The following is a 23,646-nucleotide window of genomic DNA, read 5'->3' as shown; positions in this document are numbered from 1 at the left end:
ATTTTCGAGTATGGCCTTGTTTAGTCGAAGGTGGTCTATTGTTTCATAACATCATCTCTTGCATCCCTTCTGTTCTGCCTTGAGGCCTCTTTGGTTTGTTAGGTGGTGGTACATTGTTTCTGTGACGATTCCTGTTAAAAGTTTCTATGTTGTTGGTTGACAGGTTATTGGTCAGTATTTGTGGGGGTAGTTGGGTTTCTTCAGATTTTGGGATGATGAAGGTGTTACTTTCTGTGAGCCATTCATCCATTTCCTGTTCCCCTTGGATAAGTTCATTGAATGCTCGAGCGTATTGAACGTGGAGAGCATCAAATGCCTTTAACTAGAAGTTTGGGATCCCATCTTGGCCAGGGCTTTTGAAGTTTGCCATCTTTGCAAGTCGATGTCTTATCTTTTCTTTATCAATTATTACTGGGGGCATTTCCTTCAGACGTTGCTTCTTCTCTTCCAGTTTTTGGATTCATTCCGCCTCCTTATTGTGTTAGTTTCGATCTTCATAAATTCTTTTCCAGAATCGTTGCAGTTCATCTTTTTCAGGAGATGACACATTCTGCTTCAGTTTCCCTAGTTCACGGTAGAATTTTTCAGGTTGTTTTCAAACATCTGGCCTGGCTTTCTCCTGGTGTTATCCTTGTCGTAGTTTTTTATTTTCCTTGCTATCATTTCGATTTTCAGTTTATTTTCAGCAACCATTATCTCTAGGTCTTTGGTGTCTTCAATTTTATATTTGTATTTTATTTTCTGGATTGTCCTCTTCAGTTTTGGGCATTGATTTCCTCTTTGGAATTTTTTTGTGGAACCTGCTCTTTTTTGTGGTGTTTAGTTGTTACTTTTCCCTGAATGAATAGTGCTGCTGCAAAATTGCTTTTGTGCATTTGTTATTATGTCGTCGAATTAGTCGTGGTCTTTCTTCAGTTGGTATCATTCGCACCTCTATCTTATTAGATAGTTCCTCTTCCAGATCACGTTGTTCCTCATCATCCTTCTCCTCCTCCTCTATCCCTCTGTACCTCTTGGTTCTTCTGCACATCATAATTTGTTTATGTTTGTGTTGTAGCCATGAATCGGTCTCCTTCACCGCCAATCCCCTCAACATTCCAGCTTTCATTATTTTTTCATTGCTGTCCTGCTTGGATCTTTCCTTTGAGACAGGCGTCATCATCGTAGCTTTGCGCTTTGATGCAGGACTCTGCCTCTTTTTGGAGAAGGTGCAGCCGTCTATATTTGCAGCACGCACTGGCTGCCTGGTGTCCCCGCAGACGTCACAGAGCTTTCTCTGTTTGGGGCCTGTGACCCTTTGTTCAGAGTTGTTATTTTAATGCTCTCCAACCTACCCGCCCCGTCGAGCGTCATCGCTTGACACCTCGTCAGAGATGGTAGCCTCGCCGCTTTGTCCAGGGCCACGACTGTTACGAGGCATGCGTGTTGCTCTGACCTTCAGCTCCCTGCAGCGATGTCTATTCGAGTATTCCACGTTTATGAGCTTGCCGTTCTGTTCCCATGTCAGCGGAAATCTTCTCTCCATGTCACACCGCCTTGTGCTTTTCAGCCTCTCGATTCTATTCTCGTCTCCTTCGCTGCCATATGAGGCCTTGATATCTTTCCTCTTCAGAATGGAGGCACATGAATAATCACAGGTGGGTTCAAGCAACGGAATCGTCGAGAAAGACGGTGAATGAGAAACGAGGCATCCTTGTTGTGCCACCATCTTGTGTATCGTGACTATATTACGCACAAAAAGCACGCACGCGACGCGCCACACACGACACACACACACACACACACGACTATTACATGAGACAAACACAGCCACCGAGTTTGGGGAAGGTGCCATCACTTCCCTGGATACTCCCGGTACCAGCAATGTCACAACATGGCTCTGCATTCCGCTGGGCATTTCCTCAGGAGGAATTTCCTCGTTCCCATCAATGCCAACCTATGGGGATTTCCGTTCTCTATCCTTTTAAATGTTAAACGTCAAGCGAGGAAGAAGCCATAACACCACCAAGTCCCCAACCATTATACTTTATTATCCCCATGTACCATTCCAAACCCAACACTCTTCCTTGCTGGTTTCAGTGTTCCTCCCTTCTCCCTCTTTTCCTTTCCTGTTTGTTTATTCTGTTGCTGGTTGTATATAAGTGTTGCCTCACTACCTTGAAATGTCAATTTAACCTTGCTCTTCCACGATCATCACTGTTGTGGAGGAAAAGAATGCAGGTGCATGCACAATCAAAGCCAACTCAATTAATATTACTACTTACGGCTCAGGGTCGAGTGTGTCATTTTTCTTCTTTTCAAACTGTTCTTTCGAGATGGTTCTGAAAAAATTAAATTAAAATAAATAAATGAACTGCACTACTTAGCATGTTGTAAAATAATAATGCTGCTCACAGCATGTTGCTTTATCATCATGCAAATTACCATATCCCTCAACCCCTCATGCTGTTCACTTGCCAAAACAGGGGCTGTAGTACTTACGTTTGGGGTTGAGAGGGATCGTCACCCAAGGAAACGGTGTCACCTTGGATCTCATTGAAGCACTTTTCACAGTAGTGGTACCTGTCAGCAAGAACACCAAACTTGGGTGAACTGCGTCAGGTTCCCCAGTGCCCCGCGCCCAACCCAATGGTGGAGACACAGGCAACCCACCAATGGATGCAAGCAGGGGAGAGGGCAGCATCCCCGGGGAGCAGTTGGTTGATGGGTTTACGGGGCAGCATAAGCGGATTGGTTCATTGGCAATGCAGGTGCCGCAGAGGCCGGGTGGGAGTGGAGGAGAGTTAGAGAAGCAGGGGGTGGTAGGAGGGGAAGAATGATAGGACGACGAGATGGACGAAACACAAGGACGACACAGAGCAGAAAGCCAAAGCAAAGGATTAGATTAGTGACGGAATGGTTACAACATGCCAAAATAAAAAAATAAAATCTCATTGCAAACACTTCATCAATAAATGCATTTTCATGCGAATGCAAGAAGGTCAAAAGGCCCAATTGATCCAAAATGCATTTTTGACTATGGCTTTGCAATGATGCGTCGAAGCAGAGTGGTAAAATGCAAAATGAAAGGACTAGTAGAAAAATAAATAAATAAATAAAAAAGACACAACATTGCAGCAAAGGACAGGTAATTACAAAATAAATGCTTTCAGCCAACCCAAAGGAAAGGGAAAAGGATGTGTGATCATCAGTTGGGACATGCAATTGGATTAGGTTTCAGCAGCCAAATTACTCCGCTCAGAATCATTGGAATCGCAAAGCAAGTCTTTTAACTGATCATTGGAAGAAAAACCACAACTCAACTATACAACAACAACAACATGCATTTTAAGGCCATTTTCCCTGCTATAGCGGGGGTTAGCCTTGCGGTCCCCATGACAATCTTCTCCATTTTGCCCTATTTTCTGCATCTCCCCTTGTTAACCCCCTTGCCCGCATTTCTTCTTCCACCATCTTTAGCCAAGTCTTTCTCGGTCTTCCCCATCCTCGACTTCCTTCTACATTCATTTCCATCACTCTTCTCAACCAGTCACTTTCATCCTTCCTCAACACATGACCAAACCATCTCAACCTGTTCCTCTTCACAGCATCAATCACAGGCTCTATTCCCATCATCTTTCGCAATTCATCATTTGTCTTCGTCTTTCTCAATGATACTCCGCACATCCATCGAACCATTCGCATTTCCACCCTTTCCAACCTTCGTTGCTGCTCTACGTTCATTACCCATGTCTCGCTTCCATAAATCAGAAAACTTCTCACACATGCAGCATACACCTTTCCCTTCAGCTTCAACGACACTCCCCTCCTCATCAGCACGCCACTCAGTTCCCGAAACTTCTTCCATGCACATCTCATTCTAGCAACCGTTGCCGAGTCTATATTACAACCGAGTACCGAGCCGAGTTACAACTCAACTATATTTTGTACAAATCTCGAGAATCGCGGTGGCTGAAAACAACAAAGTGGGACCCTGTTGGACCGTTTTATGGAGCGTTCATGGGGCAATTTATTAATACAATAAATAAAAATTACAAATTTGTTCTTCCTTCCAAAACGTTTTTTTTTTCTTTGATAAAAGTCAAGTACCGATCAAGGAAGCCTTCTGGGTTATCATGAATTATAAGACGGAGAATTTAACAACACAGAACTGAGCCGGGCTATATAGACGACAGTAGATATGAGTATCGACGATCTATATTAAAGTACGTATATCTGCATCCCGACTCACACTGACACACCAAAGATTGCCACAGCCTCTCCCATCCCTTCGGGAATGGAGCGAGACAAATTCAATCAAAAGGAGACAGCTTTGCTGTATCATGGTGATTCATAAACTGAAGTAATTATCGCAAGTTTAGTGTTTCAACCGTCCACATCCGTTGAAAAGTCTTCCATTAAAAACAACTGGACAAATCCTCAAGCCCGCTTTACAAATCGAGAGCGCATTCGCAGGCAAACCCAAAACCTGTACGGCATTTGCCGTGCACTGCCTGGAAAGGCAATTTCCAGTGATTAAATTTCGGTGCATTGTGGGAGGCACCCTCTTCTCCGATCAAAATTTGAACATCTTTGCCAGCATTTGTTGTGGCGTTAAAAGAAATGTGCGGGCAATAGTTTATTTTTGCTGATCAAGACTTACTCAGTTCCAGAAAGAGGATAATAAGCTTGTTACATGCACGTCAGGTGGGTCGGTGACAACTGTTGACTACCTGATGGTGCGTAGGCGAGATAGGAGGAACCTCCGGGACACAAAGGTGATCCCGGGGGAGGAGGCTGTTTCACAGCACCACTTGGTTGTCTGCGACATAAGGGTGAAAGGTGCGAGGAGAGCTCGGTGGGTGAAGTACCAACCGAGAATGAAGGTGTGGAGGTTGAAAGAGGCGACGGTGAGGAAGGCATTAAACGAGAGGCTGAGTATGGCAGAGGATGATGTGGTTGAGCTTGAAAGTGGTTGGATGTCAATGAAAGATAGTCTGTTGGGAGCTGTTGGTGAAGTATGTGGATGGACAAAAGGACCACCGAGGCACTCGGAAACATGGTGGTGGGATGATGAAGATGGAAAGAGGATTGACGAGAAGAGGAAGAAGTTCAAGGAGTGGAAGAAGGCGAAGGGTGCGGGGGCAGAAAAGGCAGAGCATGAAAGTTATAAGGCAGCCAAGAAGGCTGCAAAGAAAGAGGTAGCAAAGGCGCAGGAGGCATGTAGGAAAATGTTCGGAGAACGCTTGGATTCGGAAGAGGGTCAGAGACCGGTATTCAGGATTGCAAAGCAGATAGCGAAAGAGGTGTGATGTGATGGGGGTGAGTTGCTTGAAGGACGAAGTGGGACAAATCGTTGTGGACCCAGATGGAATTAAAGGAAGATGGAAGAGATATATGGAAATGCTGTTGAATGTAGAGAATGAATGGGATGGCAACATAGAAAGTAACCCAGTTTTAGGACCGGCAGAGAAGATAACTGAGAAGGAAGTTGAGGAAGCGATAAAAGCAATGAAGAGTAGACAAGCGTTACGCCTAGGTCCCCCGTCGGTGAAGTGATGTGAGTTGACAAAGTGGAAGACGCAAGGCGGCCATCTTGGATTTTGACGTGGCGACCCAATTTTCAATAGCTGTCTTCCTTATGCCTAGATACACCCACACACCAGATTAGAAGTTAGTAGTTCATTTATTTTTGAAGATATTCCGCCCACAAGGTTCAGACATACATGGCATGGCCATCTTGGATTATGACGTGGTGACATAAATTTTCAATAGGGTTCTTCCATATGCCTAGTTGCACCCACACACCAAATTAGAATTCGGTCCTTCGCTTACGCACGCACGCATGGACGGACGCACACACGGACGGAGGGGAAAACCATAGTCCCCCTTTCGCTCCGTGGTGCGACGGGGGACAAAAAGCAGGAGGGCCGACGGGAGTTGTTGGAGATATGTTGAAGGCAGCAGGAAGTTGGGGTGTGAAGAGAATGACAGAGATCTGTAATCTGGTGGTGAAAGAAGGCCGCATTCCAGTGGATTGGGAACTGAGTACCCTTGTCCCTCAATACAAGGGGAAAGGTGACCCTCTGGACTGTGGCTCGTATCGAGCGATAAAGTTATTGGCGCATGGAATGAAGGTATTGGAAAGGGTGTTGGAGAAGAGGATAAGGAAGAAAGTGAAGATCGAAGAAATGCAGTTTGGATTTATGCCAGGAAGAGGAACGACAGACGTGCTTTTTATTGTAAGGCAGTTGCAGGAGAAGTACATGGAGCAGAGTAAGAAGTTGTTTCTTGGGTTTGTTGATCTGGCGAAAGCATTCGATAGGGTTCCACGCGAAGTAGTGACCTGGGCATTGAGGAAGTTAGGAGTGGAGGAATGGTTGATCAGAGTAGTGATGGCAATGTACAAAAGAGCGTGCACAGCTGTAAGGACGAAGGATGGGAACAGTGGTGAGTTTGAGGTGAAGGCAGTGCATCAGGGGTCGGTACCAAGTCCACTACTATTTGTAGCTGTAATGGAGGGGCTGGCTTGGAACGTTGAGGGTTTACCATGGGAGTTGTCGTATGCAGATGATCTGGTGTTGATTGCAGAAAGTATGGATGGACTGAAGGAGAAGATTAACAAGTGGAAGGAATGTATGGAGACAAAAGGTCTGAAGGTGAATATCGGAAAAACGAAAGCAATGGCAAGTGGTAAAGCATGTGGTGAGGTGGAAAGAACTGGGAAGTGGCCGTGTGCTGTGTGCACGAAGGGTGTCGGAGTGAACTCCATTCAATGTACAATGTGCGCTGAGTGGGTTCATCAAAAATGTAGTGGTCTGAGAGGGTCATTAACCAGTGTGGCAGCTACATTCAAATGTAAAGTGTGCACAGAGGGAGCTGCAGATGGAGGAAATGTTGAGTTGGATCTTGGAGACGGCGTGAAGCTGGAAGGTGTGAAAACATTTTGTTACCTCGGAGACATGCTGAATGGAGAAGGTGGATCAGACTCGGCAACGGTTGCTGGAGTGAGATGTGCATGGAAGAAGTTTCGGGAACTGAGTGGTGTGCTGACGAGGAGGGGAGTGTCATTGAAGCTGAAGGGAAAGGTGTATGCTGCATGTGTGAGAAGTGTTATGATTTATGGGAGCGAGACATGGGTAATGAATGTAGAGCAGCAACGAAGGCTGGAAAGGGTGGAAATGCGAATGGTTCGGTGTATTTGTGGAGTATCGTTGAGAGAGAGGAAGCCAAATGATGAATTGCGAAAGATGATGGGAATAGAGCCTGTAATGGATGCTGTGAAGAGAAACAGGTTGAGATGGTTTGGTCATGTGTTGAGGAAGGATGAAAGTGACTGGTTGAAAAGAGTGATGGAAATGAATGCAGAAGGAAGTAGAGGACGGGGAAGACCGAGAAAGACTTGGCTAAAGATGGTGGAAGAAGAAATGCGGGCAAGGGGTTTAACAAGGGGAGATGCAGAAAATAGGGCAAAATAGAGAAGATTGTCATGGGGCCGCAAGGCTAACCCCAACTCTAGCAGAGAAAATGGCCTTAAAATGCCTGGTGTTGTTGTTGTTGTTGTTGTTGTAGTAGTATCAAGAACTTTCGTCCTTACAGAAGACAGTTCTGAAGCCCCCATCCGACATTCAAGTCGGAAACATTCTAATAGTCACATATCAGATGGAGCATACTTAATTGAGACGTCAAACTGATCACGATTGGCCGATTCTTTAACGACCAAGCAACTGAGCACACATTTCCTGCAAATCCACTCGTTTGAATTCAAGCAAACGCGGAAAATCTCAGGTGTCAGGTTTTTAGAACGGGTTCAAACTGGAAATAGCTGGATTGAATCATAAAACCGAATCAAAACTCGAATGAAGCTTCAAATGAACACAAAACTTCCAAAAAATTTTTTGCAGCCATCGGCATCCCAAATAATTCTGAACAATATATGATCGGCTCTACTTGAAAGGGAAGAAAGGATGTGGTACTTGTATTTCATCCGGCACAAAGGCCGAAAGGCAAGACAAACTTGATGGAAACCCTCACCTGTTCTGGTAGCTGTAATAGGACGCATCTCGAGGAATAGTGCACAGCTGCTTTCCGTAGCAACAAAGCGTCTGCGGTGAAAATTCGAACTGGCGAGAGAAAAAGGGGGGTGAAAATGAGCTTGAATGAATGAATGAATGATCGTTTTGAGGCCATTTTTCCCCGCTAAATCAGGGGTTAGCCTTGCGGCCCCCATGACCTCATGGTTCCCTTTTTGAGGCAGATTTTATGGCCGGATGCCCTTCCTGACGCCAACCCTTAGTCGCCTCTTACGATGTGCAGGGATACGGTGTACCTATTCTAAACCGGGGTACACACCGGGATCATTCATCCCAGCAAGCTGGTACTCAATTTGCCGACCTCGGAAGGATTACAGGCTGAGTCAACCCCCCTGGTGTTAATTCAGCAATTGACCGGGATTCGAACTCAGGATCCTAGGATCCCAAGCCGGCACCCTAACCGCTAAGCCAACACGAGCTTGCTAAAGATAAATTATGTGAAAGTAAAAGCTCCTCCTCACCACATACAAGGCTTTCATCCACAGCTCAATGGAATACTGCTCTCCCCTCTGGGCTGGTGCTCCTGCCTCACACCTAGCTCGCCTTCACGCTGTTGAAACCAAAGCATTCAGAATCATTGGAATCTCCCGCGATGAAGCTAACTCCAAGGGCCTCTCACTCACTCACCGCAGGCAGGTTGGTGGTCTTTCCTTCTTCTACCGACTCCTCTCTGGCCTTGCCCCCCCAGCTCCCTCTGGGCTCTGTCCCGCAAATATTCCTACAGGTCGCACAAGATCTGCCTGCAACCCTCTTATGGTTAAACTACCAAAATCAAGACTCTCTGCTCACCTTCACTCCTCTTTTCTCCCGCCTCTGGAACAAACTCCCTCACTCTCTTCAATCCCACTCCACCCTCCAAGTCTATAAAACAGCTGTTCACCACCATCTCTTATCTTCCCCCATCCAAAACCTTGATCTTATCTACCCCCCGCTAATTTCACCCCAATTCCACTTTTTTGAAATACCAACTTCTGTCCAGGAAGTCCTTGGTGTCCTTGTGTTTTATACTTCTCACACCCCCCCCCCCCCCTCCCTTCCCATGCCTCCTCCCCCCGGGCCCTCTCCCTTCCACACATCTCCCTGCTCTCGGATGTTGTGTTTGTGTGCTTCCCCTTCTCCCCATCTTGTCTTCCGCTCCCTCTTTTTGGGTATTTTGTTTGTCTGGTTGATTTGTTTGTGAAGTAAATGTTAGCTCTTTCACGAGCCTCGATTCAGTATACAAAAAAAAAAGAAAAAAAAAAAAAAAGTGAATGAAAATTAACTTCTGCAAGCAGTCTACGGAGACTTTGAATATCGCTGCAAAAACATTTGTTTTCTGCAAGGAGCAAAGAACAAAAAGCATGTTTTGAGGAAACTCGACATGACCGTGTACTCGCAAAATGGGAGGCTCTCACCTTCCTTCCACAGCAGTAACCCAAGCTCTGCATGACTGGGTCGATTTCCACCTCAAAAACCTCGGCCAGTTTCGAGCAGTACTTGTAGACGCGTGATGTCTTGCGGTTGTAGAGCCACGCGTTGTTGAACATCAACCACACGTCATCTACATATTGCCAAGGCTCTTGGTACTGACCCGTGTCCAGCTTCCGCTTGATCGTTGATAGATCCATTGGGGTCTTCACAATATCAAAGTAGTCCTAGACAAAAAGAGAAGGATAAAGTCTGGTGGGTGGAGGTCGAGAGGAAGCACTGAAGAGTTAAGTAAATGAGTTTGCAAGGGCCACGTGCCTTTGGACACTGAATGTACATACGATTCACATCCATCCCTCCACCCCCTCCCCCCCCCCCCTGCATCCCACTACCACTACCTCCCTCTTCCCTGCAATACCACCCTCCCCTTTGCAAACGCGACCTTCCGCAATGCTCCTAACCAACCAAATACTACACTTCCTCAAACTTTTATCCTGTATTAGAACGTTCCACCGCATGACGTCATTACATCTTGTCAAAACGCCCTTCATTGCTGTCGGATAAGGTTATCAGCCATTTTAGATGGGAATAAAATAAAAAAGCAAAAAAAAAAACATACAACGTAGATCGCGGCCGATTTGCCGACATACAAGTTGCATTCGCAACGGTGGAACTGACCCGCTGAAATTTCCGGACCGCACCGGGGTTTGAACTCACAGGGATCCCCAAGGCCTGGGGGTCCACGGGCTGTCGGAAGGGCAAAGACTCGGGATCCTGACGGTACAACGCCTCCAAAGTCGGCATCAGTGCTTGGCGCAACTCTTCAGGCTTGAAGACTGTCAAAAGAAACAAAGATCATCACAAATTGGCAGTGGCACATCATTTCCCCGTCACACCAGCAAAAAATTAAGAGCAAACGAGACGGGGTAAATATTTCATACAAGTCCTGCTAAATGGAAGGTTTTTGGAAATGCCATCAAGTGATTTGTGTTATACAATGGTCACGTGTATAATTCAATTGAAACAAAATAAAAGTTTTAAGGGTTGTATCATTTTTTAAAACATTTTTCCCCCAGAAGTTTACTGTCATTGATGCAGCACCTTTTACGCCACCTTATCTAACATGTTAAATTAGTTATTTGTTCCTGCTGTACGTGTTCTTACTGATGTTCCTACAACATCTAAGTTTCCTGCTTGAATTTTTTTTTTAATGGATATCGCCCCAGACAAGGCATACAGCCACTCCAGGTAAGGGGATAAGAGAAAGTTCGAAAAATATAAGGACAAAGCAAAACAAAATATAAATAAATAAATAAACAAGAAGACGTCTTGCAGAGCATGATACTTGTAAAGACCCCCCCCCCCCCCCACCCACAACGCTCCCAAAAAAGGTTGTCATTGACCCATCAAATTGTCCATTGCGGTTTTTGAAAAGTGACGATTTTTCAGATGAAAATTGATGAATTTAGAAGTTTGAGCTAGAGTTGATTGACCTTTTGACCTCAAAAATAGTTGGTTTTACAATTTAGTGACTCAATATACAAATGCTGTTCAATTTTAAAGTCAATCGGATGAAAAATGTAGATTTTAGACATTTGACTTCCAGATGACCTTTGACCTCAAAATCAATAGGTTTCTCAATTGTGACGACCTCGACAACTTGGTGACGTTTCATGACGATCGGTTTAGAATTGTGACCTGTAGGCCAGTGACAAACAGACAGAAAGACAGACAGACAGACAGAATAACAAACGCAACCGACCAAGATACTTGAAAAAATCTTCGATTTTGCAAGTAATAAAAAATAAAAATAAAACATCCAAGACACAGGAAGTAGTAGAGGTTGGGTAATAGATTTTCAATGTTGTTTGACTGCCAGACAGGTAGACAGAGTAAAACAATTATCTCACTCCTCTCTGTGCAAGTGTTCTCGGGACAAGGGACAAAATTCAGAGTTAAAATACTGCTAAACAGAAGGTTTGTATTATGATTCATTTTCTACAATGTTCAAAATATCTGTAGATAGATAATTGTTTAACCGCGCTTTTCGCTTTGTGTGCATGGGTAATAAAATGGTATTGTATATTGATGACGGTTTTTCGTACGTACACAAGATACCTCCAACCTCTCAACGCATATGTTGTAAATAATTAATCCAAAAGGAACTAGATGGGCACATACCTCCGCCAGGCTGAACATTTTATGTTTTGTATCCCACTGATAGGCCAGATCTGCTGACCTAAACCAAACTCGAATTGGCTTCTTCTTGTCATCTAACTGACTCATCCACCAAGTTTTGTCACAATCCATCCACAACCTTCTGAGATATCATGCTATATCGTTTTTGGCCCCGTTTCTCAATGAAGAATCACTTGGAAAAAATAATTTCTGGTATCTGGATCAGGATTCAGATCTTCACCAAAATCGAATCAATTATTCCTGGTAACACAGCCAACCTGTCCACTAAATTTTGGCTGAATCCATCCATAACTTTTTGAGATATCCTGTTCACAGACAGACTTCACAGGGGTGAAAACATAACCTCCATCCAACTTCGGTGGTGGTCACTTCGGTCACTCCCTCTGATAATATTTATCAGGGCAAAAATAAATTGTCTTTTAACCAAAAATGGAACGTAGCTGTCAAGGAAACAAAATTAAAGGAGATAAAAGACAACATTGGCAAAAATAATGCACCTTTTTTGGGCCTGGGCTGCATCGGTGCTGGTGATGGTTGGGGATCGGCAGGACTCTGTTCGACACCCTCTTTGGACTCGACCTTTATTTCCACTTTCTCCTCAGGGTCCGAAGTCTCCATTTTCACCTCGGCATCGGATTCTTCCTTCTGAGTCACAAGTGGCAAAACATCTGTGTCATGACTCGGACATCAGCTAAGTTTTACCAAATCATAAAATAACGACAGAAAAAGCATTTTTGCAATGCAAACGTATGTGGAGATGGCAATGCCAAGAGGTGTGCAAACAGGGCCGAGATTGCAGCATGAAAATGTGCATGGTCCATCGCTTCTCTCTTTCCTTCCTTGATGCTTTGTGACATAAAAGATAATCAAACATAAGGGTTCTCTCTACTCCATGGAAGACTCAGTTAAAACTAGTTTTTTTTGTTAATCAGCCCAAATTCAAGCCCATTCAGACGTAAAATGCCATAATATTTTGGCCAAATACTGCTAAACGGAAGGGTTTTGAAAGTGTCAAAAAGGAGATTTGTATTCTTCAGTGTTCAAGTATATAATTAAATTGAAATAAAATAAATGTTTTGAAGGTTTTAGAAAAAAAAAAAAATTCAGACGTTTACCACCGTTGATGCAACGTCTTTTACACCACCTTATCTTACATTACATTCGTTATTCATGCCTGTTGTTTGTTTTCTTTATAACGTCATTAAAACAACAAGTTTCCTGTTTGGAATGATTTTCAATTTATTTCACTGCTACGCAGGCAGACAGTAAAAATAAATAAACACATAAATCTCACCACTCTGTGCATGTCCAATCAGGACAAATTCAGACAAACTACGGAAAAACTTCAAATGCGTTTTCTGATTCATGTTCCGATTTGTGTTCAAAATATAACATTCAATCGAAATCAAGTCGTTCGTCAATCATAAACTGCCGTTTGTGGACATTCAGACAGAAAGCTTTTCACTTCACATTCGCAAGGTAACTCTGGATATTGTTTATTGCCACAAATTAAGGTAATATTATTGGTCATAGGATTATGCAGGAAGGAATCTTGAAAAGGACAATAAGGTTGAGCTTATCTATGAGCAATCGGGTGGATTCATTAATTGTGACCAATTACGGTAATTGGCCATGGATATACAAGATAATTCTATCCAGTCGGTGGACCTCTGGAACAGACTACCTCTGGAACAGACCAGAGGAACACTACCTCTGGAACAGACCAGAGGTAGTGGCGAGCAGCTGTCTTGAAGCCCGGGAGGAAAGAATGGGACTGAACAGACTGGGTTGCACAAACTTAGTGTTTTGACTGTTTGAATCATATGTGACACAAAATAAATACAACAAGTACAAATACATTCAAAGTACACCGCCCCATGCCAAATAATTAAATATGCTGCAGCGCGGCATTGCCGGGGCGCCTCCGGCGCCCGGCAATACCGCAGTGCAGCTCATTGAGGCTGCATTGGGAGGGAGAGGTGTACACTAATTGATTGATTAATTGTATAATTAAAATCAATAAAAGATTATCACAAAATATTCTCATAATCAATTGGCTAATCGCATAACTAAACCACTAGTGCTTCATCCGAAGATGTATCTTTTAGAAATTTAATTAAATAAATCATTTATAAAAAATTAAATAATTAATTGATTACTCAAAAAATAATTAATCGATTAATCAATAAATAATTAATAGATGAAATGATTAATCAATAAATCAAAAATATCCTTGATAGCCACATCACTTGGTCACTCATGTCCAAATATTAGCTTCCCAGCTCAAAAGGTGCCTGAGATATTGGCCAAATGAGAAAGAAAATAAATAAATGATTAATAATGAAAATAAATAAATAACAATCATAAAAAAATTAAATTATTAATCAATTTGGTCAGAGAACACATAAACTACCACAATTTCATCAAAATCTGTAACTTTAAAAAAAACATTTTTTTGGTCATTAATCGAATAATTAAATAATTAATCGATTAATTGATTAATTAATAAATCAAAAATATCCTTTGCAGCCAAATCACCTGGTCATTGGCATGTCCAAATATCAGCTTCCTAACTCAAAAGGTGCCTGAGTTAATGGTCAGAAGAGAAAGGAAATTTGATTAATTAAATAAGTACTTAATTAATCGCTAATAATTAAATAACTCCTCAATTTATTGATTAATCAAAAACAAAAAATACCGTTTTTGACAAAGGACTTGCTCACTCTTGTGCCGAAATTTCAGCTTCCTAGCTCAAAGGATGGCTGAGATATCATCCGGACAACCAAGAAAGAAAACAAGAAAGAAAACAAACAAGAAAACAAACAAGTACACATACATTCAAAGTACACCGCCCCATGCCAAATAATTAAATATGCTGAAGCGCGGCATTGCCGGGGCGCCTCTGGCGCCCGGCCATACCGCAGTGCAGCTCATTGAGGCTGCATTGGGAGGGAGAGGTGTACACTCATTGATTGATTAATTGTATAATTAAAATCAATAAAAGATTATCACAAAATATTTTCATAATCAATTGGCTAATAGCATAAGTAGTGTATATATGTTGCTTCTGGGACACTCTCATTTTCCCATTGACTTACATGTTAATTTTTCCCCTCCCTCATTGTCCCTAAACACCTCTATTTCTTTCACCCTGTTCTTTACGAACCTTCTAACCTTTTGACATGTTATCCTTATTCATTAGACCACTTAAACAATGGTCCTTCTGTGTGAACCTGTGATCCTTCTGACCTTATGGACCTTTTACTCTTAATATCATCTGGTGAATCATCTTTGACCCACTCAAACAACGACCCTACAAATATTTGTTTATGCGTGGGAAATAATTTAATTCTCTTGCCACTCCCTTCACCATCTAATATATTAACAAAAAAAATGTTTGAGTTTGGTTCTTTATTAAGATATTTTAACTGAGCTAAGATAAAATGGTAAACCTCCCTCAATGTTCTTGTTTGAGTGCCTCCAGTGCCACACACTTTTTGGTAGGCTCTGCCCACTTTTTGTTAAGCCCCGTCCACTTTTTGGTAAACCACGCCCACTTTTTGGTAAACCACGCCCACTTTTATACTAAACCCACCCACTTTTTGTTAAGCCCCGCCCACTTTTTACTAAGCCCCGCCCACTTTGTTAAGTCCCACCCACTTTATAAACTCTTCAGCATTGTATCATTTCCAGGTAATACATTACATCATTTTCAGGGAATTTCCATCACATCATTTCCAGTTAAGACACGCCCAGGGAATTTCCACAGGAAATGACACACCCAGTCCTTATAAAAGGCACCGACCACACAGGCTTTTTCAAACACGCTTTCTGCTTCACTTGAGAATGGACTACTATGCCGAAATGGAATGGGATAACTTTGCTATTCCTTGGAGTCCTACTACCTGTGTAGAACTCAACCTTCAGATTGATGAACTGGACTCGAACCTCTTTATCAATGGAGGTAAGTTTGTTTATTTATTTATTTATTTAATTAATTGTTTATTTAATTTTTTATTTTAATTTTTTTTTTTAGATGAGACTCGTGTAAGAGTTAACAAAGTTTATTTTAATATTCATAGAGCTTGATTTATACAAATAAAAATATTGTATTAAATTAATACATTGTTATTTTCTTTCACAGGAAATTGTATCTGAGATACGAAATGAAAATTCTGCTTTTAACACAACTTGGGATGAAGTTATTTTTTTGTTTGAAGACATTTTGAACAACCAAGACCCCCAGAACGAGTTCTACCTTGATGACCCAGCCAAAGAGTTATACCTTGGAGATCCACAAAATCCTGAAAAAGAGTTTTACCATGATGATACTTGTTGTGAGTTATCAAAACAAAACCCACTGAACAAGTTCTACCTTGATGAGCCAGAATACAAGTCATACATTGGAGACCAACAAATTTCTGAAAATTGGGAAAGGGGAGTTCTCCCTGATGGTCCGCAGTTATACTATGTGAGACACATCATAGAAACCCTAAAAAATTGGGAAACGGGAATTCTCCCTGATGGTCCGCAGTTATACTATGTGAGACACATCATAGAAACCCTAAAAAATTGGGCAAGGAGAGTTCTCCCTGATGGTCCGCAGTTATACTATGTGAGACACATCATAGAAACCCTAAAAAATTGTGAAATGGGAATTCTCCCTGATGGTCCGCAGTTATACTATGTGAGATACATCATAGAAACCCTAAAAAATTGGGCAAGGAGAGTTCTCCCTGATGGTCCGCAGTTATACTATGTGAGACACATCATAGAAACCCTAAAGAATTGGGAAAGGGAAGTTTTCCCTGATGGTCCGCAGTTATACTATGTGAGACTTATCACGGAAACCCCCAATATTTCTGAAAATTGTGGTTCTACCTTGGGGACTTGGAAAGATGGTTATATTTTTGGAGACTCGGAATGGGGGTTTTGTTTTGATGACTCGGAATGTGATACCTATCTTGGAGGCTCAACAGGAATGTGGTTATACCTTGGGAACTTGGAAAGTTGGTTTTATTTTGGAGACTCTACCTGTGGGGTCCATCTTGGAGACTCTTTGGATTCTAAAGCAATGAACAATGTTCTTTGTTTAATGACGCTTGATTTAAGCAATATCAAGAAAGTTCGAGGAAGAAAATGCTGGAAAATTATTTCTTCCCATTTCTACTTCTTCAAACTTGAAAGACTTGAAAGACAGAATTGGGAGGAAGAGGAAAAAAAATAAATGAAATACATATTTTTTTAAAAGAAGAAAAAAAAGATTATGTTAGGGTTTGGGTGGGATTTTGAATGTGAGGGTTAGGGATGGGGTTGGGTTAGGGATGGGGTTGGGTTAGGGTTGGGATTTTGAATGTGAGGGATGGGGTTGGGTTAGGGATGGGGTTGGGTTAGGGATGGGATTGGGTATGGGATTGGGTTGGGTTAGGGATGGGGTTGGGTTAGGGATGGGGTTGGGTTAGGGATGGGGTTGGGTTAGGGATGGGTTTGGGTTAGGGATGGGTTTGGGTTGGGTTAGGGATGGGGTTGGGTTAGGGTTTGTATATTATTATGACTCACTCACACATACACACACACACACAAAAGTTAAGCCCCAACTGGAAAGTTGAGGGATTCTGTGTTTGGGGTTCACAGATTTAAAAACGTATCCCCATTATACACACACAAAAGTTAAGCCCCAACTAAAAAGTTGTGGGATTCTGTGTTTGGGGTTCACAGATTTAAAAACGTATCCCCATTATACACACACAAAAGTTAAGCCCCAACTAAAAAGTTGTGGGACTCTGTGTTTGGGGTTCACAGATTAAAAAACGTATCCCCATTACATTTTATTTATTTATTTATTATTTTCAAGGGTATTATCTGCTTACTTGTGTTTTTTGTAATTCTTGCGAGTAAAATGAACCCAAGATTTCTTCTCCATTTAAATCATATAATTTGTAGGTCCAAGGGACTGTATCCATTACATCAATGATTTTAAATAATTCACGAGTCCATTTTTGTGTATAACCTTTCTCAAAATGACTTTTCCATTTGTATATTCTTACAATATCACCAACTTTAAACTTGGGCTTTCTCAAATTAATCTCCTTTTCATATTCTAATTTTGTAAATGTTTCCAATGGTTTTGATTTTGTTGATGAATGAACTGTATTATTGTAATTATCTACAATATCCTGAATTAAATACACCCATTTTTGAGAACCGAGTTGTGTGAATTTTTTATATAATTTCTCTTTTAAAGTACGATTAAAACGCTCAATAACAACTGCCTTTCCTTCATTAAAGGTGCTGTATAATTTAATACCCTTCCCCTTAAGAAATTTCATGAATATTTTGTTATAGAACTCTGTTCCCTCATCAGTCCATAACTTCTTTGGTTTCCTTTTATCCCGATCAAATATTAGCTTAAAGGCTAACATTAAAGTATCACCCCTTTTATTTTTTAAAGTGACAACCCAGGCAAATCTACTCCTCAAATCAATAACGGTTAAAGCATACCTGTATCCCCTGTCATTATTCAATTCAATTAAATCAGCGGACCATATGTGGTCGGTGTATTTAGAATAAACCTTCCTTCTTTTAAACTTTGTGATTATAGGTTTGTGTAATTCTTCAGCCAAAAGCTCCTCAGTCTTGATGACATCATTAGAGCCTAATAGTTTTTTGAGGAATAACCAAGACCAAGTTTCAATTTAGCATTTATCAAATTTCTCACAATAAACCTATCAACTTTCTCTCTCAACGTTGGATTTTGTATCAAAGACAAATTATACAACATTTCGCTGTCGGCTTTATGTTTTTCAGTCAACGTAGTGGTTTTCCCATAAGCAATATCATGCTTCATACACACTTCGTCAACCCTATTTGTAGGTTTAGACCAAGGTTTAGGATTGTCAGCCTCATCTAATCTTTTATCCAGGTTTGTTCCTGGACCACAGAAAGAATACCCTGGAAGGTGTAATTCCCCTGGAATTCCAGTTGTTGTAAATTTACTTCCTGACAGAAACTTTTGTATATCTCCTCCTCTTTTAGGTGAGATGAATTGGCACTTTTTAGAGCCACACACTTGACATATTCCTTTTTGATAAACTCTATTATTTTTAGCTTTAACATAAGAGATATTTTTAGATTTAGTTTTCTTTTTACATTTGAGACAATAACTCATATTTATTTATCAGAAAAATTCCGACAGAGTATCAAAACCTTTTTGGTTTTTAACATATACATTTCTATCTTAATTTTTAAAACATAAAGAATCCTAAGGAATGCCTTCACTCTCTCCTCCATTTATTTACAAATAAAAACTAACTAAAGTCAATGACACCAACATCATCAATCACATACTCTTTTCCTTCTTCTTATTCTTCTTCACCACTTTCTCGTTTAAATCTCCTCCCTGAAATTGAAGACATTGACGTTGTTATTTTTGAAACCATTATCTTCATAAGAGTTGTTAATTCTTTAATTTCCTCTTCGGTGCGTTGAGATTGATTTATTTGCTGTAATACACTCAATCTTTTACGAATCTCACTGATTTCCATCTTTTTATATTTTTCCTCCCTCTCTCTTTGCTCCCTTTCCTCCTTCTCCTTTTTCTCCCTCTCCTCCTCCTTTTTCTCCCTCTCCTCCTTCTCCTTTTTCTCCCTCTCCTCCTCCTTTTTCTCCCTTTCCTCCTCCTCCTTTTTCTCTCTTTCCTCCTTCTCTTCTTTAACTCCTTCCTCATTTATCTTAGCAATTTTTGATATCAATATTTTCACAGCATTCATTCTTTCTTTATTTTCCTCTTCGGTGAGTTGAGATTGATCTTCTTGCTGTAATACATCCACTCTTTTTTGAATCGCTCTGATTTCCATCTCCCTCTCCTCCCTCTCTCTTTGTTCCCTCTCCTCCTTCTCTCTTTTCTCTCTTTTCTCCTTCTCTTCTTCAACTCCTTCCTCATCCCTTGCTACCCTCGAGTTTAAACCCCAAAGAATATTATACATATACTCATCTGGATTTTGAGATATTCTTTTATCTATAATTATTTTTCTCATAATAGGATACCAATAAGATTTGTTGACGATTTCTAAAAGAGTTTTATATTTCATAACTTTGAGAAGTTCATTTTTATTTAATACTTTAAACAAGTCTCTATTTGTGGGTTTAACAATATCAGTATAAGGCCAGTTTTTTATGACAAAATTCCCATGTATATGCTCCAAATCATAAGGTATGTAATACCGAGCACCCTTTTCTTGTAGGTATCCTTGAATACAAAAATTATAATTCTCTTGTAGTCTTCTTCCTGCCATTTATGTATCAGAAATATACGTGAGATTAATATTATGACAGGTAATACCACCCCATCTTCCCACTACCAAATTGGTTTGTATTCCTTGGCTTTCTATCCTTATCTCATGACCTTCCTTCTTTGTCATGCTAACCATCGCTATACTATCATATATTTTTCTTTTCTTAAAACCATGTATTTGTTGTTTATTAATTGTACTTCCACATAAATCCTTATCCTCACCAAGTGGATAATATTCTTCTTTACGAGACTGATTAAAATCATGTAGGTCTTCTATGTTTATTGAAAAAGACCAATTATACCCTAAATCAGGCATATCATACCCCCATTTATTAATTCGCATATTAACTAAATGTCCTTCTTTATAAAATTCAATTGTAAGCAGGTAGTTAAATTCAATGAGGAAAGGTGTATGGTCAGTATAACCAGGTGTTGTGGTTGTAAATTTTACTTGTTTAACAAAACGTGCTGTTTTCTTTAAAAATATATATTGTGATAAATCACTTAATCTAATTAAGTCATTCGCATCTGTAGGGTTTGGATAATTGATTAATTTATAAGTATTCTTCATATTAATATTTTTACTTACACTATATTTTTGTCGTTCAGCCTGTGCCTTTGTATAATAATTTGATAAATCAATATCCTGAGAGGATTTTCCAAAGATAGAACCATCTTTTCCAACATAAGTCATTTATATTAGATTAAAAATGATATCATAAAAATTTTCATTATTGTTGAGTTGAAATAATACATATAAACATAATTGACCACAACATTTAGAATTAATTTCTTGAACTTGAAATGTTTGATAAACACCATTCTGTAAGAATTGTATTACTTCAACAGGTGGTGGCATACCATAACTATCAAAATAATATTTATCCTGACTATTATGAATACAAACCCAATGAGAACCATTCTGTGTGTCTAAATTCATAATAATATTCTTTGTATTCTTATTTATATGTATTAATTCATCTCTCATACAAATAACCACATTATCAATTTTTAGTGTTTTACAATACTTAGCTAGTTCTATATTTGACGTTGTATTCTTTCCAAATTGTTTAAACCATTTATCCATTTATTTATGAGAAAGATACAATCCATTACCCCGTTTAGTTAGTTTAACACCCGCTTGAGCGATAGAGGAAAGCATATCTCCAACCAACAATCTAGCTTTATCAGGTAGACTTTCAAGTTTTTGAGCAAAATCTACAATTACACCACTTCCACTAATTTGTTTCTACAACTCCTTGTTATGTCTTTCCAATTCTTTTTGAGCTTTTAGTTGTGCCTTCCTTTCGTTAGCAGTTTTTACCGCTGCTGAAATACCACCAGTCAATGCTCCCGCCGCACTTAAACCAGCAAATAAAGGAATTAGAAACGGGAGAAATCCTCCTCTTGACTCGTCTATTGAATATTTCTTTAACATAGGTTTCGTCATTTTAATTTTAAGTGATCCAACATCATTTAGTGTTTTTACTTGTGTGTGTGTGAGTAAAACATCAATTCTTACAGCTCCTTTTCTTTGAATTGTATTAACATTAATAATACAAGGCTTTTGATTTTGAATACAAGATGTTAATTTATTAAGATTGATTTGATTAACATATACCCCAACCATTTATTTATGAGAAAAAACCTATGTGATATTAATCATAACACCATTATCTGTATTAATCTGTAATTCTGTTTCCTCCAAAAGCAAACAATATGCAATGTAAAGAGAAGTATCCACTCGATTAGACTTTATAGTTTCCTTTTGAGAACTCAGGTCAATTGCATAGATTGTATAAAGTTTTTGAAACGCAACCATATCCAAAATAGGATCATTATTACCGTTGCTTTCACACACCTTTTGGTAAGACTTGTAGGCTTCCGCATAATCATTTTTTTCCCAATCAATTTCCAATCTATCTCGCGGATAAAATGTGCCATCAAGAGAAACCCGAAGTTGTTTCACCTTAGCATTATCACTCAGCGCATTATTCTTATTAGTACCGTCCTCTCCATCTGGTTTTTAAAAAATGAGCCAGAGGTATCGTGGCTTTCCTTGAAGAACACCCAAATTCCAAGTGTAGGTAGTGTGTTCCAGTTTAACGTGTTGACATCTTCTTTTAAGGTATGATACATTTAGCGGTTTCTTTGAGTTAAGTCTTCTATTTAACATCTCTTCCGTTTTAAGATTGGGAGTATATTCACTGATATACCAACACAAATCATTAATAACAAATTTATTGTTGTCTCCAAAAGCATTTTCAACCCCAAAAAGCAACCTATTTACATTGTCATTCCTTTGTAGTTGAAATCTAATTTTAAGACCATACAAAACTTTGTCATAATCACAAAATCCAAATATACCTTTCAGAGGTACTGCTACGGTAAAACTATTCTCTGGTTTTGTGTCATCATTATACATTGCCTTCCTTTGACTATAACCAGGGTTTGTGTTTGTACCCGTTGACATATCAGGAATAAAACCTTCAACAGCTCCCTTACCCATTCTATCACCAAACGAATATAGTGTAAATTTCATCATTTCAGATGTAGCAGAGACATAATCAACCGCTTCAACCTCTTGTGTTCCAATATACAGGCGAACACTATCAAACATTTTCCAGAAGAAATCATTTACGAGTGTAGCATTAGTATTATTCGCAGCCTTAGTGAATTTAAATTTACACAGCAAGAAACTATCAGCTATATTCAAGTAAGTTTGTTGATTATTTATTTCAAAACTTTTTGTTCCGTTTGAATTCCAGTCTGTTCCTGTTATAGCATTTACCTTAAAATAGTCTTCCTTTTTCGTGGAGTTTGAAATGATAATTGTATCATCCAAATCATAGATACTATCAATCGCTTCCATACTTGTATTTATATAGTATTAAAATCGTTGAAACCCTGACCCAAGTATTTTAATGATTTTTTGTCATTCTTGTGAAGATAGTTGAGTTTTAACTTTTTTTATTTCTTTGATTGCTTGTAATTTATGAGACTCCTTTTGAGCATCTTTTATACTCTTTATAGCACCCGCAACGGAGCCCACGGCAGAAGCAGTTGAACCAATTAGGTCTTTATGTTTAAGGATGGTTGAACCAATACCCATTAGAGTATCAATTATCCCATCTCCTTTATTTCGAAATTGATGACCCACACCCCGTTGTCTCTTTGGTTTATAGTATCCTCTACCCACATACCTTGTATAGTATGGTGAAAGGTACATGCCCTCCCCTGTAATTATTTTATATTTTCCCAACTCGTGTTTTCTCACAATAACCATTATTTATTTATTGAAAAACTTCACGTAGGTGAATTCTGATGGATATAATTTCATCATTAAAGGATATCATACGATTATCTTGGTCGGTTATCCTAAAATTTACTCTGTATATGGTTTTTCCTGACACAGGTAAATAGACAAGATTTTTTGGTTCCATATTAAATTTATAACCAATCGGGGTTGAGTATGCACTGAATGAAAATATTGTATTTGTTCTTATTCCATCGTTATAAGCACCATCAATCAAATCACAATGAATTAATACTGAATTTATACCGGAGGATATTTGGATAACATTATCACTGTAAAACGTCCCGTTATTTTCAATCTTTTTTGAAGAGAAACCCAATAGCTCTCTAAACGAATTTTCAATCGTGAAATCAACTTTA

At 39.8% G+C, this 23,646-nt stretch overlaps 1 protein-coding gene across 5 annotated transcripts in view; it reads right to left on the bottom strand.

Moving 5' to 3' along the window:
* CREBBP (CREB binding lysine acetyltransferase) overlaps positions 1–23,646 on the bottom strand; it is a 239,121-nt gene that overhangs the window by 44,535 nt on the left and 170,940 nt on the right. For 3 of the 5 annotated variants that reach the window (XM_078777854.1, XM_078777856.1, XM_078777858.1), the window contains 6 exons: positions 12,176–12,323; positions 10,158–10,315; positions 9,467–9,706; positions 8,014–8,102; positions 2,482–2,562; positions 2,265–2,321 (listed from right to left, as the gene is read on the bottom strand). In XM_078777854.1, coding sequence (XP_078633980.1) covers positions 2,265–2,321; positions 2,482–2,562; positions 8,014–8,102; positions 9,467–9,706; positions 10,158–10,315; positions 12,176–12,323 — 773 coding nt within the window. The remainder of the gene's footprint in view (positions 1–2,264; positions 2,322–2,481; positions 2,563–8,013; positions 8,103–9,466; positions 9,707–10,157; positions 10,316–12,175; positions 12,324–23,646) is intronic. The other 2 variants (XM_078777855.1, XM_078777857.1) reach the window with 1 other exon arrangement.

This window comes from Myxine glutinosa, chromosome 5, assembly GCF_964187855.1.
Source record: "Myxine glutinosa chromosome 5, kmMyxGlut1.1, whole genome shotgun sequence".
NCBI classification, from domain to species: Eukaryota; Metazoa; Chordata; class Myxini; order Myxiniformes; family Myxinidae; genus Myxine; species Myxine glutinosa.
This window is presented reverse-complemented; position numbering and strand designations above follow the sequence as displayed.